Below are 17,644 nucleotides of genomic sequence, written 5' to 3' on the forward strand. Positions count from 1 at the left end.
GGCTTGGCGTATGGAGTTTTCCGTTCATTGGTCAGTAGCTTGAGTCGATCTTGGAGCACCATCATAGCATGACTTCCCAAATACTTTCATATTATTGTATTGTAGCTTTAACGGGCATATGTATTCGTAGAACCTTACTCATATAATTGATTTATCGAACTCTCAGTTGTGCTAATCATCATGTTTTAATATTTTATTTGATATTTTTCAGTTAATATTAACGCCTTGTTTTGCAACAGTCTATTTTATCAACAATGTTTAAAAATGATGTAAAATTATAGATAAAAGTATTAAATAAGTAGCCCTTTTAATATAGTTTGATAGTTGATATATATGTGCATTGTTTGAAAGGGAAAGGAATTATTAATCAAGATATAAATACAGAGATGGCTAGTAAAGTAAAAAGTCTAACATGGGAGTGGAGTGATGGATGCAACCGGTGAGTTTGCGGGTAGACGGTGACGTCAAGCGGTGTAAGAGGGGTTGGGCAAGTGTCTGGCTTGCACCTAACTCAACACCCTCATCTGAATCATCCCATTATTTTATCGCAGCAAGCATTCGTCAGCGTCCCACAAGGGTTTCCCCCCGTTTTAATTAATTAATCACAATTATAATTGTATTATATAATATCTTGTTTTTTCTTATCTTAATTAAATTAAAAAAAAGGTGCTTAAATTGTGGGGGGTTGCTTCACATGCCAAGGATGGTGGGGAAGACAAAAGAACTGAATGGTAATGGTCAGAGAATCCCAGATGAATTTGTTCTCTTATAGGGATCATGCAGGAACGTGGGGCAACTGTTGTCTCAATTCCATTTTCAATCATTCAATTACAAATTAAACTAAACTACAAATTTGTTTGTTAGGCTTCTGTTGTTGCAAGAAAATCTTACTTATTAACGAGTCATCGATTGAAATTATATGGACAGCCAGCTTCTCAGGGTAGCCGACAGAAACATTAAAAACTTCGTTTACCACCCTGAATGTTTAAATAATTTCCGATACAATGGGTGTGATTCGGACAGTGGTTTGGACTTTGGAGCTGTTGCAGGTCATGCTGGTTAAAACCGGGGGGGGGGAGTTTGGCTTCCTAATTTTTTCGTTGGATTTGGAATTGAAAAAAGTTTTTAAATAGTAATAATAACATTTTAAAAAATGAGTATAAAATTTTTTATCTTGACAATCTAGACCACTATAAAACCCGGATCAGTTTGATATTGTTTAAACAATGTCTCAAGTTTAAGTTTTTGTGTATGTAGAAAATCATCGCTAGGTACTCACACACAAAAATCAAATATATGATCCGGATCAGTTTAGATTAATTAAGACGAAACCTTATAACTAAAGGGGGAATTAAAGTGGAATTGGAAAATAGGTTCCTCACAGCCATAACATAACCAGGCCAATCCTACATCCTCAAAGTCAACCCCTTTTGACTTTGAAAGGAATATTTCTAACACGATAACATTTTTGTAACATAAATTTGTCCTTGTTTATATGAAAAATATACATATTCTTAAATCACTAAATTTTATTGTCTTTTTGTTTAACAGAGAGATGTTATATTCTAAGATAATTATCAACATTTGAATTTATAAAAAATAAAGTTGTATAAATTGAACCCATTTGGCCTTAACTGCTGTAAGACTGTTGTAATTAATATTACCAATTAATTCTTAATTAAGTGACGCTGTATAAATTGGAGCCATTTGGCCTTAATTGCTGTAAGACTGTTGTAATGAATTACTGTATACTAATCATTCTGCAGTTAAAAAAAGAAAAAGAAACCTCTCTGACTAGCTATTAATCAATTAAATAATTATTTTTGTTATCTCCTTCAACTTGTTGCACATATAAAATACAGTCTTGAATTCGTTTTGTTTGCTTTTGGTGTGAAGAGACAGGGTTATATCGACCCATCGGTTTTATTCTCAAACCTTGAAAGAAAGAAACCCATTTTTCCTTGCTTCTTCAGAAAAATCAAAGCATTTGCATGTTTTATTTCACGTCCGGAATTAGTTTTGGTGCAAATTAAAGCTCGCAGCAGTGTTCGTTCTTATGAGAGAATCAGCTTGTTTATTTCCTATATGTTTCTTTACAGATGGAGAACTACAGAGGAGAAGGTGATTTAAACGACATAGTTCGGGCAAGTGGTGGTGATCCGTTGAGCTGCACCACTGGTCAAGGCTCCGACACGTTTCCTACTTCAAGCTGGCAGCAATTCCCCTCCGAATCCGATCCATTGAACTTTCAATCTTCAGCCACGGAAGGTCATGTTTTAAACGCTTTCGGTGACCCTTTCTCCAGTATCAGAGATCCACTTCTTCATGAGCTTAGTTCGACATACTTTAAGAGCCCTAATTCGGCTTATCATCATAATCGTAAAATCAATACCAGCTGCTCCCCCATCGTTGAAGATACGTCGAGCTTTCCCGGTTCAGCGACAATCGTGGGTCAAAGTAAGATGTTTGAAGAAGATACGCGGAGTCCTTGCAACATATTTCCTCGGATTCAGATCTCCCCGATAAGCTTAAGTAAGCTACCTGTATCGCCCTGTGATTCGCCGATTATGGCTGCTACTGGTGTTTCCCCGAGGGGAATTAAGGTGCCTGCTGTGCTCCCAAGCGACATGATTAGTGCAAAAACCACCTCGAAAAGTTGCTTAATTGATAATACTGGCCCAGTGCAGATCTCTTCTCCGCGGAATCTGGGTATCAAGAGAAGGTTAGGGTAATATTTAATTCACTAAGCTCAAACTTCGTTATTAAACTCTGAACCCCCCCAGCTGGCTACTATATTTTTTATTCTTCTTCTTTGTCTCATTAATTGACCACCCATGATGCATGAATTAATAACATTTAGGGTATTAATGAAAATTTTGGAACTTTGGGGTTTTTCCTTTTCTTTCATAAGATCATATTGTAAATATAAGAAATTAGGGTTTATTGTTACTAACTAATGTATCTGAATTTTATGCATTGGTGTGTATGATTTGTTGGCAAGTTTTGCTCACTCCAAGGTTTATATTAACGCTAAAAATGTTGCAATCCGGACAAGCTTTAAATCAGACCGGGAAAAGTACATAGATAGCTTAACTGGTAAACGTAGCTTCTGAATAGTTATTGTGAAAGCACTTACATGGATGATGATGTTTACTGCTATTTTTTCTTAAAAACATTTGTAGGCAAGTTTTATCTTTTATAAAAGATCAAGTTTCAAAATAACTAATGTAAATTACAGAAAGAGCCAGGCCAAAAAGGTGGTTTGTATTCCAGCACCAGCATCTGCGAACAGCAGGTCTAGTGGAGAAGTAGTTCCTTCGGATCTGTGGGCATGGAGAAAATATGGGCAGAAACCCATCAAAGGTTCCCCTTATCCAAGGTACGTAGATATACACATTATTTTAGTGAAACATTATATTACTAGCTAGTTAGTTATGTTATTATCATTGACAAGACGACGAGCCAAAAAGTACTGATAAGTTTGAGAAACTAAAGCTGCAGTTGCAGTAGCTATTTTGCTGTCTTCCGAGATGACAATTTGCAGAAATCATATTCTTGGCTTCTTTGTTGTATGTATTTCTTAAAAATAACAATGAAAAAGATATTTACTATTCTACACTCGGCATGCCGAGTTTCCCCTCTCGGTGTATAGCACAGTTCTTCATCGTACATGCTCATCGATCGCTAATGCTTTTCCTAATAAATGCAAACATAAATAACCAATGTTTTCTTCTTCTTCTTTGATCGAAGTGCTTCATTTACATTTTGTATATATATGTTTATAAGGAAAGATATTATATTTCAGATTGTGCGTTCTATCCGACCTTTTGCAATAATTGATCCTTTAGTAAACTGTATATTTCCAGGGGCTACTACAGATGCAGCAGTTCCAAAGGCTGTTCTGCAAGGAAGCAAGTGGAGCGAAGCCGAACTAATCCCAACATGCTTGTTATCACCTATACATCAGAGCACAATCATCCATGGCCAATTCAAAGGAATGCTCTAGCGGGATCAACAAGATCTCAGCCATCCAAAACCTCTTCTGCTTCCAAGATAAACCCCAATGAAGAAGAGCTTAAAGAGAGCAGCAACGATGAACTGTCTCCCACTAATGCAGCGGCTGTCAGCTCAACCGCAAGTGCATCAGCTAAAGAAGAGAGCGATGACATGGAGAAGCATCCGGAACCAGACGATGCTGAATTTGGCGATCAAGGAATTCCTCAAACCTATATACCACCAGTATCAATGCCAACAGACTCACAGCAAGCCGAGGATTTCTTAGCTGAATTGGATGAGATAGAGACAGACCCTCTTAACCTATTGTTTCCACAAGGATTCAGTGGTGCTGATCAAGACGAGCAGAAAGAAACGAAAACAATGGATCCTTTTGGTCTGTTCGATTGGCCAGGGAACAACAATGCTTCTTTCTAAAACAAAACCCCAAAAGGGTTTATAGCAATACCTTGAGTTTGAAGCTAACACAGATACATATAAAAGTGTTTCAGAGTTGGCTTAATTCAGATTCAAGGTCATGCTATAAAACCTGGTTTTACCATGGAGTGTTATTTACCTTCTGATTCAAGGTCATGCTATAAAACCTGGTTTTACCATGGAGTGTTATTTACCTTCTGATCTTAGCTCCATGGTTCTTTTTTTGGGGGGGTCATATTTTTGTTGCTATTTACTAGAATAGTACGGAGACTTGGGGGGGCGGGGGAAGAGATGTGGAGTCCCACATTCCTTTTGGATGGGACAGAAAGCAGAAGAACAGAAGGTTTCAATAGTGCAAACAAGTACGTGCCATGACTGGAAAACTCGGGCAGCAGTGGTGAAAAAATCATTTGAAAAAGCTTGAATTTTCTTGTCAAACCTGATTGCCTAGGGATATGTGCAAAGAGTAAGTGAGATATAAAACAAAGCTTTGGCCTTGGGTTTCTCTGCTTTCTGTTTCTTTTATTATCCATCCAACTACAATTTTTTTTTTTAGAGTATGTTTGGTTAGGAAATATGAGATTCTTATGAGAATGAAATTTATGTTCTCATGTTTAGTTAATCGGAAATATTATTTTCGATAATCTTATATTATTAATAGTGGATTTTTTAGAATATATTATCGGGAATGTCATTACCTTCATTTTCTTAAGTATTGTTGGATTACCGATATTTTAGACTAAAATGCCCTTAAAATTATTTTTTTTCAAAATTATCTTTATATTGTCATTTAATAATAAAATTCTACGAATGTTAAATTATAAATTTATCTTTAAACTATTTTAGATTCATAAAAAATATATATAATTAAAATTTTATATAAAATTCAAGAGTTAAAATAAAATTTTATTCTTTCATTAAACCTTTTTATATTTTTAATTTTGAAAAAAAATTATATAAATTTTATGATTTTAAATTTTTTAAAGAAAATATATAAATATTTTCTAACTTGTTAAAAAGATAAATATATAATAAGGACAATTTGATTAAATATACATTTCAATAATATTTTATTCTTTTAACCAAATACAGTAATATTATATTCCTGCTAAACCAACCAAACACAAAATATAATATTCTCAGTAATCCTATTCTCTGGTAATCTTTTATTCCCACTGGTAAACTTTTATTCTCACTGATAATCTTGTATTTCATGAACTAAATACACCCTTAGGGAGTGTTTGGTTCAAGGATTGTGGGATTCTCATGGGATGGTAATCCCACATTCCCATGTTTGGTTGGCCGGGAATCTCATTTCCGGTAATATTTTTTTACTAATAGTAGATTTTTTGGGGTATATTACCGGGAATGTAATTACCTCCCTTCCCTTATGTATTGTAATATTACCGGCATTTTGGACTAAAATGCCCTTAATTTTTTTTTTTTTTCAAAAATATCATTCTTCTGTCATTGAATAATAAAAATTTTACGAAGGTTAAATTACAAATTTATCCTTAAATTATTTTAGATTTACAAAAAAAATATCTATAATTAAAATTTTATATGAAGTTCAGGAGTTAAAATTTTTTTACCCTTTCATTAAATATTTTTATATTTTTTATTTTGTAAAAAATTATATAAATATTATGAATTTAATTTTTTTAAAGAAAATATATAAATATTTTTTAACTTTTTAAAAACCAAATATATAATAAGGACAATTTGGTCAAATATACATTCCAAAAATCTTTTATTCCTTTAACAAAACACGGTAATCTTACATTCCTGCTAAACCAACCAAACACAAAATACAACATTCCCAGTAATCATATTCCTTGGTAATCTTTTATTCTCACTGGTAATCTTACATTCCGTGAACCAAACGCACCATTAGGGTGTGTTTGGTTCAAGGATTGTGGGATTCCCATGGGATGAGAATCCCACATTCCCATGTTTGGTTGGTCGGGAATCTCATTCCCGGTAATGTTTTATTACCAATAGTAGATTTTTTGAGGTATATCACCAGGAATGTCATTACATCCATTCCTTTATGTATTGTAACATTACCGGCGTTTTGGACTAAAATTCCCTTAAATTTTTATTTTTTTTAAAAAATATCATTCTTCTGTCATTGAATAATAAAAATTCTACGAAGGTTAAATTACAAATTTATCCTTAAATTATTTTAGATTTATAAAAAAAATCTATAATTAAAATTTTATATGAAGTTCAGGGGTTAAATTTTTTTTACCCTTTCATTAAACATTTTTTATATTTTTAATTTGTAAAAAATTATATAAATATTATGAATTTAATTTTTTAAAGAAAATATATAAATATTTTACAATTTGTAATATTATACAAATATATAATAAGGATAATTTGGTCAAATATACATTTCAATAATTTTTTATCCCTTTAACCAAACACGGTAATCTTACATTCCTGCTAAACCAACCAAACACAAAATACAACATTCACAGTAATTATATTCCCTAGTAATCTTTTATTCCCACTAATAATCTTACATTCCGTGAACCAAACGCAACTTTAATATTTGGAAATTTGAATGGCTTGGGGTTGGGGGAGTCTCTCTATATTTTGCCTCATACTATTTACTTATCATTCTCATTGTCGTATATGTATCAGATATGAATGAATTCAGCTTGTTCTTTTTTTATGCTCGCTGCAGATAAAAAACAATCTTTAAAACAAGTAATTGTTTAATTTGTACAGAATAAAGAAGTCGATGAATCATGTGATGTGCATTTAATGAGATGTTTGTTTATCTGAATCCACACGCAGCGTAACTTATGACAACAACTCAGCAAGTCTTCCAAGTTTTCAAATAAAAGGGGGGAAAATGAGTCTAGAGGGTAAGAATCCAGAAAGCAACTTTGTATGATATTAAATATGAAATTACCATCAACGAAGTTTAGCCTGAGTGGAGGAGGCTCTGGTTGTTTAAACAAGTGGTTTCTAGTTCGAGTTCTTGTGGATGCAGTAAATTTTTTTGGGAGAGATCCTCACCTTTAGTGTCCGACAGTACCTCGGAGAATTAGTCCAAACGAAGCCTGGGGATACCTTGAGATACCCAAAAAAAAAATTAAATATGAAATTACCCTAAGCCACTAGTAGTGCTGGAATATAATTAAAAGAACTTAGCCACGTAATTAATTTCTTATGTAATGCTTCCATTTCTATGCACGTCTAACAATTGTTTTATTTATTTATTTAATGTATTTTTAGTTATAAAATGGTCCCTCAATTTTTCATACATTCTAAACTCATTTTTTTCGTTAAAAAATTGACGACATATTGAATTAGACGTTAACTTGCTGATTAGGATATGATAGTCATTTAAGATTTTGGGATCAAATTTTATCATATCACGATTAATAATTTAACATCCAACTCAGACTACCGTCAAATTTTTAATAGAAAATAATGAGTTTTGAACATATGAATAATCAGGTGATCATCTGTAACTCTCAATAGACGATGGACTCAATAAAGCAATGCTCAATAGTTATGAGAACAGTTTGTATTTTCTAATAGTAATGTGATCCAATGAAACAATATTATGTAGTCAGAGATCCTTTGTGCACTTAACCCTAGTTTTTATTATACATTGAGTAAGCAAGATATATGTTTTTAGTAATTTATTGAATTATTTATTATGTTAATTGTTAGCAACATATTTTTTTTAGTAAATATTGCGATTTCGAAAATTCTAATGTTCAAATCTTGTCAAAGCAATCCTTGATTCAGTTTGTATCATATATCTTTTTATTCAAATTGAAACCTGCAAAGTATACACGCATGTTTTTTTTAATTAATCACTGATATTTGATCTATTGACCGATTAATCCAGACGGGTATTGCAAAGGCGAGGGCCACCCTCTCAACCTAGTTTGCTCCATTCACAAACGCCAAGATTCAAACCACTGACCTTACTTAAGAGATCTAATACCTCATCTCACCAGAATAGCTGATTGTTGGTATACACATGCTTTTTGAAGCCCCAATAACATTCACTTGGTAAAAGCAGTCTCATTTTAAACAGACAAGAGAGGTTTCAACTCTGGCCCAGAGAAACAAACAACACACGCTTACTAGGCCCTCAATCATCAACTGTGGAAAATGTGTGGGTTTCATTGTTACATAATTTTACTCTATAATCTTTCATTATCTATATGAAATGAACTCCGTAACAAAAAAGTATTATTTTTTAAAACATCAATCTCAACAGTTATATATAGAATTCATATTGTCATTAATGATTAGAAAAGATTGTAATATTAACTTAATATTGCACCTCAACAAAGTGATGTATAACTACATACATGACCTATACGTCAAAATGGAAAAATTATTCTATGATATCGACTCGTCACGTCATCTATAGTCCTAGAAAATCACGTCTATTAATTTTAAAATGATTTTTTAATAACTACTCACTTTTTATTTACACGTAGTAAAGAGGTGAGGATTCACCTTAGAAAAAATGATATGAAAAATATTATTGAATGAGACCAAAAATAATGTGGTGAGCCGAGTCCATATAATAATTTTTCGTCAAGATGATGTATACGCGACCCTCACTTGCAATAAATTATTTGATAGATTCGACTCACCACATCATATGTGATCCTAGTGAATGAGAGCCACAAATTTTCAAATAACTATTCACTTCTTGTTTACATATAGAAAAGAGGTAAAGATTCAACTAGAAAAAAATGATATGAATAAATATTATTAGTTTAAATCATGGATGACGTGATGAGCTGATATCATCCAATAATTTATCCTCACATGCAGGGACGAAATTAATTAGGGAGTGGGAGGGGCTGTCCCCAACCCATAAAAAAGTCATTTTTTTAAAATTTAATATATATATATATATATAATTTAAATATTTATAAGATAATTATGAAATCATTAATTTCTTTGAAAATTTGAATATTTCATTAATATATATGTGTAAAATATGAGATTGAAATCGTTTTTTAAAAAGTGAAAAAATTTTATTTTTAAATAAACATTAAAGTCATCAATATTTTTTTCTAAATTAAACATTTTAAAAATTGATTTTTAAATAAACCTAACAATTAAATTAAGTAATTAAAACCATTTTCAAAATATACTGAAGTCATCAACACCTATAAAGTCTTTTAAGGTGCATGTATTCTGTTTCCTTTCTTGTCTAATTATACAAGCATGTGAATATGCTATTCTACAATAATTAAAGCATCACCTTTGCATTTATCTATCTAATTAAAATCCTTTTTTCCCTTTTTTCTTTCTCTAATTATACAAGCATATTCATATGCTATTCTACAATAATTCAAGCGTCAGCCTTGTAATGTCTTAAACCATTATTCATTTATTCTTTATATATATATATATTACATAAATACTTTACATTTAAATTCTGTTCATTATATTAAGAAGTTAGTCCATCAAACTTGTGATAAATTAGTAACATCTTTTTAATTTAAATTGATAATAATTTTTTATTCAACCTAAATAATTATCTTTAGGGTAAACTATATTATTCCTCATTGAACTTTACTCTCTCTCCTATTTTTCTCACTCAACTTTTAATTTGCTCATTGAACTTTATATATTGAATCATTTTGCTCACTTTGTTGTTAAATAATTAACGACGTTATGACATGGCACATGCATTAAAACGACGTCGTTTTGAAAAACTCAAATATACACAAAAATGATGTCGTTTTGAATCCTATATTGAAAGTATAGGGAGTAAAATATGAGAGAGAGTAAAGTTTAGTGAGGAATTGTGTAATTTACCTTTTTTTTCTTCTCTTCTTCATTTTCTCTCCTCCGGCCACCACGTCATTTTCATTCCATCCACCGTCCACTGTCGTTGAGGTTGGTTGTTCGATCTAAAATTTCATCTATCGGTTTATCTCGACCCCTTAGTATAAATCTGGTGATTGTTTAATTGAAAATGTCTAAAAACCCATGAATTTGGACTGAAATGTTTCGACTTCCTCACTTTCAATCTCAAATTCATGGACTTCGGAGCAACTTCTGACAAAATGAAGATCGGAATCAGACTCAATGTGTCAATGCGAAGCGACCCATGGTTGCTATCTACGACGATCGACGGTGGTTGGCGGTGGCTCCGACCACCTTTTGTTTTTATTTAATATTTTTATTATTTTATATTAAAAATATTTTTTTAAAATGCCACATCATCCAAACGTTAAAGAGAAAACAGGAGAATGAGCAAAATGATTCAATTTGTAAGTTCAATAAAAAAAGTGAACAAATTAAGCAAATTGAAAGTTGGGCGAGAAAAATAGGAGGGATAATCTAATTTATTGAGGAACGGTGTAATTTACCCTTATTTTTAATATGATAAATTTTGAAGATTTTTAGATTTTATACAACTATTTATAGTAATGGATTTAATTTTAAAGAACGGTGATTATACTTAAGAATGATTGATTTCGTGGCTAGTTGAAGAAATTATTGCATGGAAATGTGAATATGTAGAGGTGAGCACTAATAATATGAGTAACAATGATGGCAGTTGTTGATTAACTGTTGGGAAGATAATGTGTCCGACAAAAGCAAGGCAAAGCAGGATATAACCTAATCCGACCACTACCACCATTACTTTTTATTTAGGGGTAAAGTACACAAAAGATCCTTACTTTAATTATAGTATTTTGTAAAGATTTTAATATAATTAAATGATTATTTTTTAATATTTAAATAAAATTTACCAATCATTTTATAACAATTCTATAAATTTAATGATGATTTTGTATTAATTTAAACAAATCTAATAGTTATTTATAATTTTTTTAAAAAATTAACTATTAAAAAAATGTACTTTATCATTAAAAAATTAGGAAAAAGGGAAGTATCATCTGTCATCCTTTTCCTACCATTTTATACTTTTTATGTGGATGAACAATAAGAGACACGTCACTTGGAATTATATCTTCCAATTTTGAAAGCGACATAAATATAAATATAACTATAAAAATAGTGCATATGTATACAAACATATATTAAAATTTATATAAACATATAGGGTAAATGATACGTTTAGTACTTAAATTATCAATGTGGTCTGTTTTAGTACTTAATTTTTTTCTCAAAATCATGCATAATGTTTTGATGTTAAAAATTTAATGGGTGATTTGCACTTGATACCTTTTTATGGGTAAATTGCATCATTCATCACTTAATTATCTTCTCACTCCTATTTTGATCACTAAAATTTAGATTTTTTAATTTAATTACGTAACTTTCAAATTACTTTTAATTTAATCACTCTAACTTTCAAATTTATTTATTTTTAATTATATATTAATAAAGTAATAATAAAAATATCATGTCACAAAAATTAATAATAATATAAATTAGAATGATTAAAATAGGAACAATTTGAAATAATAATGGCATGTAATAAAAAAGAATAGTAATATAATAAAAAAATGAGCAATTTGAAAGAGTAGTTAAATTGAAAATTTTCAAACTTTAGTACCAAAATATGAGTGATAATATAGTTGAGTGATGAATGATGTCATTTACCCATAAAATTGCAGTGTATTACATTTTAATGGTCATGTACTTAAATGAAACAAAAACTAAACGTTAGGCATGATTTTAAAAAGAATCAAAAGTTTAAGTACTAAAACTGATAGTTTAGACACTAAATACCTAATTTATCAAAATATATAATGATTACGTCATTAAGAAAGTACATCAACACAAGGCAAATACATGCATAACGGAATCTACTTGGAAAAAAAGGGAAATAAACATAGTATGTATCATTTGATAAAATAAAGGGCATTTATTTCATTCACGTACTCTTTAAGATAAAAAGTGAAATAGCATCTTATTCTCTATCAAGAATGTCTGCTATACAAATAGATACATGAACATTATAGCACAGTGAAAACTACAAGTGACAATTAGGTACAAAAAAATTAAGATTGAGTTAGCATTCGCCGGCGGAATCTTATATATCTATACATTCAAACATCAAGCATTGTATAAGAAATGAATTACCAACAACCAGTTGGTCTAGTAGGATGAGGTACTAGGTCCATTAAGCAAGGTCAGAAGTTTGAATCCTGACGTTTACGAATAGAGCAAACTGAGTTGGTAGGGTCGCCCTCGCCTCTACAATACTCAATTTAGATTAGTTGGTCAATAGATCAGATATCATTGATTAATTAAAAAAAGAAATGAATTAACATGTCCTTTTGTTGTTATTGGTGTAAATAATAATTTTGGCAAAGGGTCATTGAATTATGTTAAAAACATAGTTTTAGTCGATATTTTAAAAAAATATTATAAAGTAGTCATTAAACTTTAAGATGGTTACGAAATGATCATTAAATTTATAGAAATGTCATGTAATTATCATTAAACTTATTGATATGTTACGAACTAGTCATTAGATTTATCGAGATTTATTATTATTTATGGCATCACATGAAATATTTTTGAAATAATTCGATAAGTTTAATGATACGTTACGAACCAGTCGTTAAATTTATCAAGATTTATTACTATTTATAACATCACATGAAATATTTTTGTAATAATTCGATAAGTTCAGTAATATTGTTTAACATTCAAGAGTTTAAAGACAGACAAATATTTTGACATAAATTCAATGACTAGGAACAAACACATAATTAATTTATGTTAAAGACGAACTTATAAAATTTTCGATGGAAAAACATATAGATTATAAATATAGAATATATAAAAGTTTAAAATTTGTATGAGATCGACTACCTCCGTATGTTCTTCCCTCAATCCATTTCTATTAATGATTTCTTTTATATATATATATATATATATATATATATATATATATATATATTACAAATTAACCTTTAATTTAACTATATAATAGTGATATGTACAACACCTTAAATTAAATTCCAAATTACTTTAACATAATGAGATCTCAAAATATTTAGATAAGTAAAGGTAGAATACGAAGCTCAGCCATTACGCATCAATATTGTCTATCACTAAAAAGACTGTAATTAAAACTTGAAAGTACATAAGATTGAGTTTAAGATCAAATCAAAATTCAAGAGACGAAAGTAAAACAATCTTTTAATTTTCCTTCCATTAATCAAATTAATTAAGAAAAGGAAAAAGCTGCAAATCACAGGCGCATTAGTAGTGCAGTGGCAGTGAGGACCTATATCGAGTCCATCACAGATAATGTATTCATCAGGAATGGACCACCCAACTCGCAGTAAATGTGGATTTCAATACATATAATTATCACCAGTTGATGAGTTGTTATTTGTTCATGAGCTACGACCTGTTCCTCTAGCCCTAGCTTGAGCCTCCTTCACTCCCCTTAGGTACAACCGCACAACAGGAGCACCGAAAGGGTTCAACTCCGGTCGGCCGCCGTTCTCTTCAAAAGCCACAAGGAGCCGGCCTACCACACCATCCAAGCTGCTCCATGTTTCCGCCAGAGGGCAAGAGCACGAGCATGGCGGTGGCGGTCCAGGCCGGTTTAGGGGGCAGTTTTGGATGTGGATTTTGGTTACCCCGAACCGATCTTCCAAGAATTCGAGCACATGTACACCGCTGCACTGGGAGAGACGCAGGTCGGGACGATGGTTCTTCAGGTATTGCTCGAAAGTGTTCCAGTCGCGCCGCTTCAGAGATTCGTAGCGACCAACAACCGGGACGAGCAGTGCGGGTTGTGGCGACGGTGGGTAAAAGGGTAGTCGACGATGGTTCACTGCCTGATTACTTCCCCGATGAGAAGTACGGTTAGACGAGACTCTAGAGGCGTTGGCGGCGGCGGCGGCAGCGGCTACGGCGGCTGACATATTCGGCAGCGTTTGAGGTTGCTGGCTAACTAGGATTGTGAAGATACAACAAGAGACGAATATACAGAAACGGCAATCGGATTAAGGAGAATTCCTTTACCTTTTTGTTCTTTGTTCTCTGCATATAATTATAAATTTGATATGATGAGCAGGAAGCGCAATGGGTTTTGAAGACTCGTGTATATAGATATATATACTGATGGGAACAACAGTGAATTTATTAATAGTTGTCATCAGGATTTTAACCAGAGTTCGCGGTTACATTTTTTTGTAGTATTATGTTTATTACGGTTGCGGATACAATAGATACTATTATGGATATTGCGATCGTGAATTTTTCAAAGGAGCTGATTTTTTTAATAAAAAAATAAGTTTTTTAAAAAAATTGAAAATAATGGAATAATAGCGGATTAGCGGTTCACTATTGTCGTAATTGGTCGCGATCTGCTAAATTGCGGCCGCGATCTGCTACTATTAGTGTGATCCCGCTTTACACCGTTATTTTTTAAGATAGTGGTTTTGGACACCGCTGCGACTGCGATATAACGACTGCGACACTGATATTCGATCGCTATTTGAAACCCTGATTGTCATCCAATCATTATTAGACACGTGTTTAGAATATAATTTTGATGTTTTTACCCCAAATTCATCTTAACAACGAAATATTACTTGTCAGATAACTTTTCTCCAAATATTACCGAATTTGCAAATTTTCTGACAAAGCGTAGATCAAGAAATGCGCCTTCGCGGGGTTCTGTCTGAGCTGGCACCACACTGTAAAGGCGCGGATCATGAGGCACGCCTTCTCAGGATTCTGTCCGAGCTAGCGTCACGTTGGAAAGCGTGGATCATGAAGTGCTCCTTCGCAGGGAAATATAATACGTACATGAAGGCTCGTATCATGAGGCTAGCCTTCCATTAACCTGAATTATTGCGCACTCCATTATTACTTGAGCCTTAAATCTCAGCTATTCATCCATCTCTCTCTTCTTTAAATACCCCAAAATACGAACATCAAATCACACCAAAATTACTTTCACATTCATCCTTCTACCAATTACTTCTATCAAGCTAAGTAGATTTTATTATAACTTTTCGAATGTAAAATTATTTTTTATTATATTATATTTATTTTATATTTAATGATCAAATTTTATTGTACTAATTATTTTCTCGATACATTTTGTCGATACAATAACAATATTAAATTGTGTTATTTAAATTATTTTGAATTAATTTTTTATATTATTTTATATTTTAATTTGTATACTAGTTATTTAATTAGATGTATTTTTCCTATTGTTTTTGCAGATATAGGACTTTCAATCTTTCAAACTCTCAAAATGAGACGTATTTAAGCTATTGTTTACTATGATAGAGAAATTCAGGAAGATGAAACCGACGTTGTCTTCACATCAAATCATTCTGTCAGAATATCCTTCAAGAGAAATATCACTTTTGAGGAGCCGATCTGTTACACCCTCAACCCATACTCGACCCAGATACGAGTCCAGGATGTCACATTGACTATACAAAACAATACTCTTAAAAAAAACGATAAAACATTTGAACTTATATTATTAAAATATAATAATATACATATGTTAATACAAGTTTATCAAAATACTCAGAGCATACACAACTTGACCCTTTGATTACATTCCAACATTCATATACATAACAAAAGGACCTACTGATTAAGTTGCCTCTGATCTGATAGTTGCAGGAGTAGTATTGTCCAGCTGCTTAACATGCCTCGTCTATTTTCTTGGATCCTACGTGTGAAACACTCACACGCTAAGTCATCGACTTAGTGAGACAATATAATAATAATAACAACAAGGAAATGTAATGAAAATGCCATAATAAGATGGAATGAGATGAAATCAAATACTTAACCATGCAGTTTATATCACCATGTTCCTTACCTATAAGCATAGTACATTAACATTCATGAATTCGTATTAATAAGTTTATTGACTCATGATACCATACTGAGAACCTAAGGTATGTAAATACTGTGAGGTTGTGTATGATGTCACCATAGCTCGTATAAATGCACCGAAGTGCCACGTAGAATTGCACTGAAGTACCGCGTAAAATTGCACTGTAGTGCCATATAAGATTGTCCCTAAAGACCACGTAGAAAATTCCTTAAGAATCATATATATATATGCCAAGGATCAAGTATGTGTCTCAAAAGGCCTCACACATGTTCCAAAGAATACATTTATGTCCCGAAGAACCACCGCGTAGACCCTCTACTCTTGGCATGCCAACCATACCTCTAGTTCTTATCTACATAACATAGGCTTTTCCCAAATTACATAGTATATCACATAGACATATCATTTCCTTACCTTAATCACATGGCTCATATAACTTTGCATACATATTCATTTAAAACATGTTACACAATGCCCATAATATAAATTCATATCATGCTTCACAATATGAAATGAATCATGCATCAATGTATTGAATCTAGACTTCTCACAAGTCTATAAATGAATATATCACTATAATCATATTATGCATATGCACTCACCTATATTTCTTTGTTTTTTCCTCGATCGATCTTATTGCGCAATCGCACTGGAACATATGTAGGCTCTGAATCTATATAGTAATTCATTGATACTTATCAGTATACTAATTAATATATTCTAAACTATAATTCCTTAGGCTAAAAGAAAAGCCATTTTCATCTTTTAATGAAGGTATGCATCGATGCACTACACAATGTATCAATGCATCCCTTGACGGGTGCATCGATGCACTATCTATGCATCGATACATAAATATCATTCGATGTTTGTATTTAAGGGGGTGCATCGATGCACTACTTGTGCATCGATACATTGATGGCATTCGATGTTTTTATTTTAAAGGAGTGCATCGATACACCTTGAATAATTTCTGGGATTTTATCCTTGATGCATCGGTACACATTGAATTTGCATCGATACACAGAGCCCAGAAATGTCATTTTTAGCACGAAATCCCTTTATAATCCCCTCAACACTACATAATTGTAACATCCCAAAATACGGGTTAGTGACTAAATTATAAAACTTCAAAATGTGTTGATTAAAGTAAGATATTTGAATAGTGTAATGATTTGTTCGGAAATATTTCCTGAAAATAATTAGTAATTATCAAAGGAATTAAGGGGCAAAATAGTCATTTAACATGAAAGATATTTTGTTATCTCTTTATGAAGAGATAAACGTTGGGGGAGAGTATTTAGAAAACTCTTCTTCTTCTTACCTTCTTCTTCCCCAACGTGCAGAGCATAAGGTGAGTTTTCTATTTGTTGGTTATTTGTTAAATTGAAGATTAGG

General features: G+C 32.0%; 2 protein-coding genes across 2 annotated transcripts; one reads left to right on the forward strand and one right to left on the reverse strand.

Annotated features, from left to right (window-relative positions):
* The first annotated feature begins 2,061 nt into the window (after positions 1–2,061).
* Positions 2,062–4,771, forward strand: LOC120191508 (probable WRKY transcription factor 14). Its single transcript, XM_039194445.1, has 3 exons — positions 2,062–2,728; positions 3,239–3,379; positions 3,867–4,771. Exons 1-3 carry the CDS (start codon positions 2,100–2,102, stop codon positions 4,429–4,431), a joined length of 1,335 nt encoding a protein of 444 aa, XP_039050376.1. The 5' UTR covers positions 2,062–2,099; the 3' UTR covers positions 4,432–4,771.
* An 8,966-nt stretch (positions 4,772–13,737) lies between these two features.
* Positions 13,738–14,446, reverse strand: LOC120191465 (protein G1-like6). The gene has a single exon (XM_039194409.1). It carries the CDS (start codon positions 14,295–14,297, stop codon positions 13,761–13,763), a length of 537 nt encoding a protein of 178 aa, XP_039050340.1. The 5' UTR covers positions 14,298–14,446; the 3' UTR covers positions 13,738–13,760.
* Between the last annotated feature and the right edge of the window lie 3,198 nt (positions 14,447–17,644).

The sequence above is a fragment of the Hibiscus syriacus genome, unplaced genomic scaffold (genome assembly GCF_006381635.1).
Source record: "Hibiscus syriacus cultivar Baekdansim isolate YM2019G1 unplaced genomic scaffold, ASM638163v2 tig00116970_pilon, whole genome shotgun sequence".
In the NCBI taxonomy this organism is placed as follows: domain Eukaryota; kingdom Viridiplantae; phylum Streptophyta; class Magnoliopsida; order Malvales; family Malvaceae; genus Hibiscus; species Hibiscus syriacus.

Bases quoted from the DNA above. Each gene is read 5' to 3' on its own strand.
- LOC120191465 (XM_039194409.1), bottom strand. From the start codon at position 14,297: ATGTCAGCCGCCGTAGCCGCTGCCGCCGCCGCCGCCAACGCCTCTAGA.
- LOC120191508 (XM_039194445.1), top strand. From the start codon at position 2,100: ATGGAGAACTACAGAGGAGAAGGTGATTTAAACGACATAGTTCGGGCA. The intron at 2,729-3,238 runs GTAATATTTAAT...TGTAAATTACAG, and splicing joins GGTATCAAGAGAAGGTTAGG to AAAGAGCCAGGCCAAAAAGG. The intron at 3,380-3,866 runs GTACGTAGATAT...GTATATTTCCAG, and splicing joins AAAGGTTCCCCTTATCCAAG to GGGCTACTACAGATGCAGCA.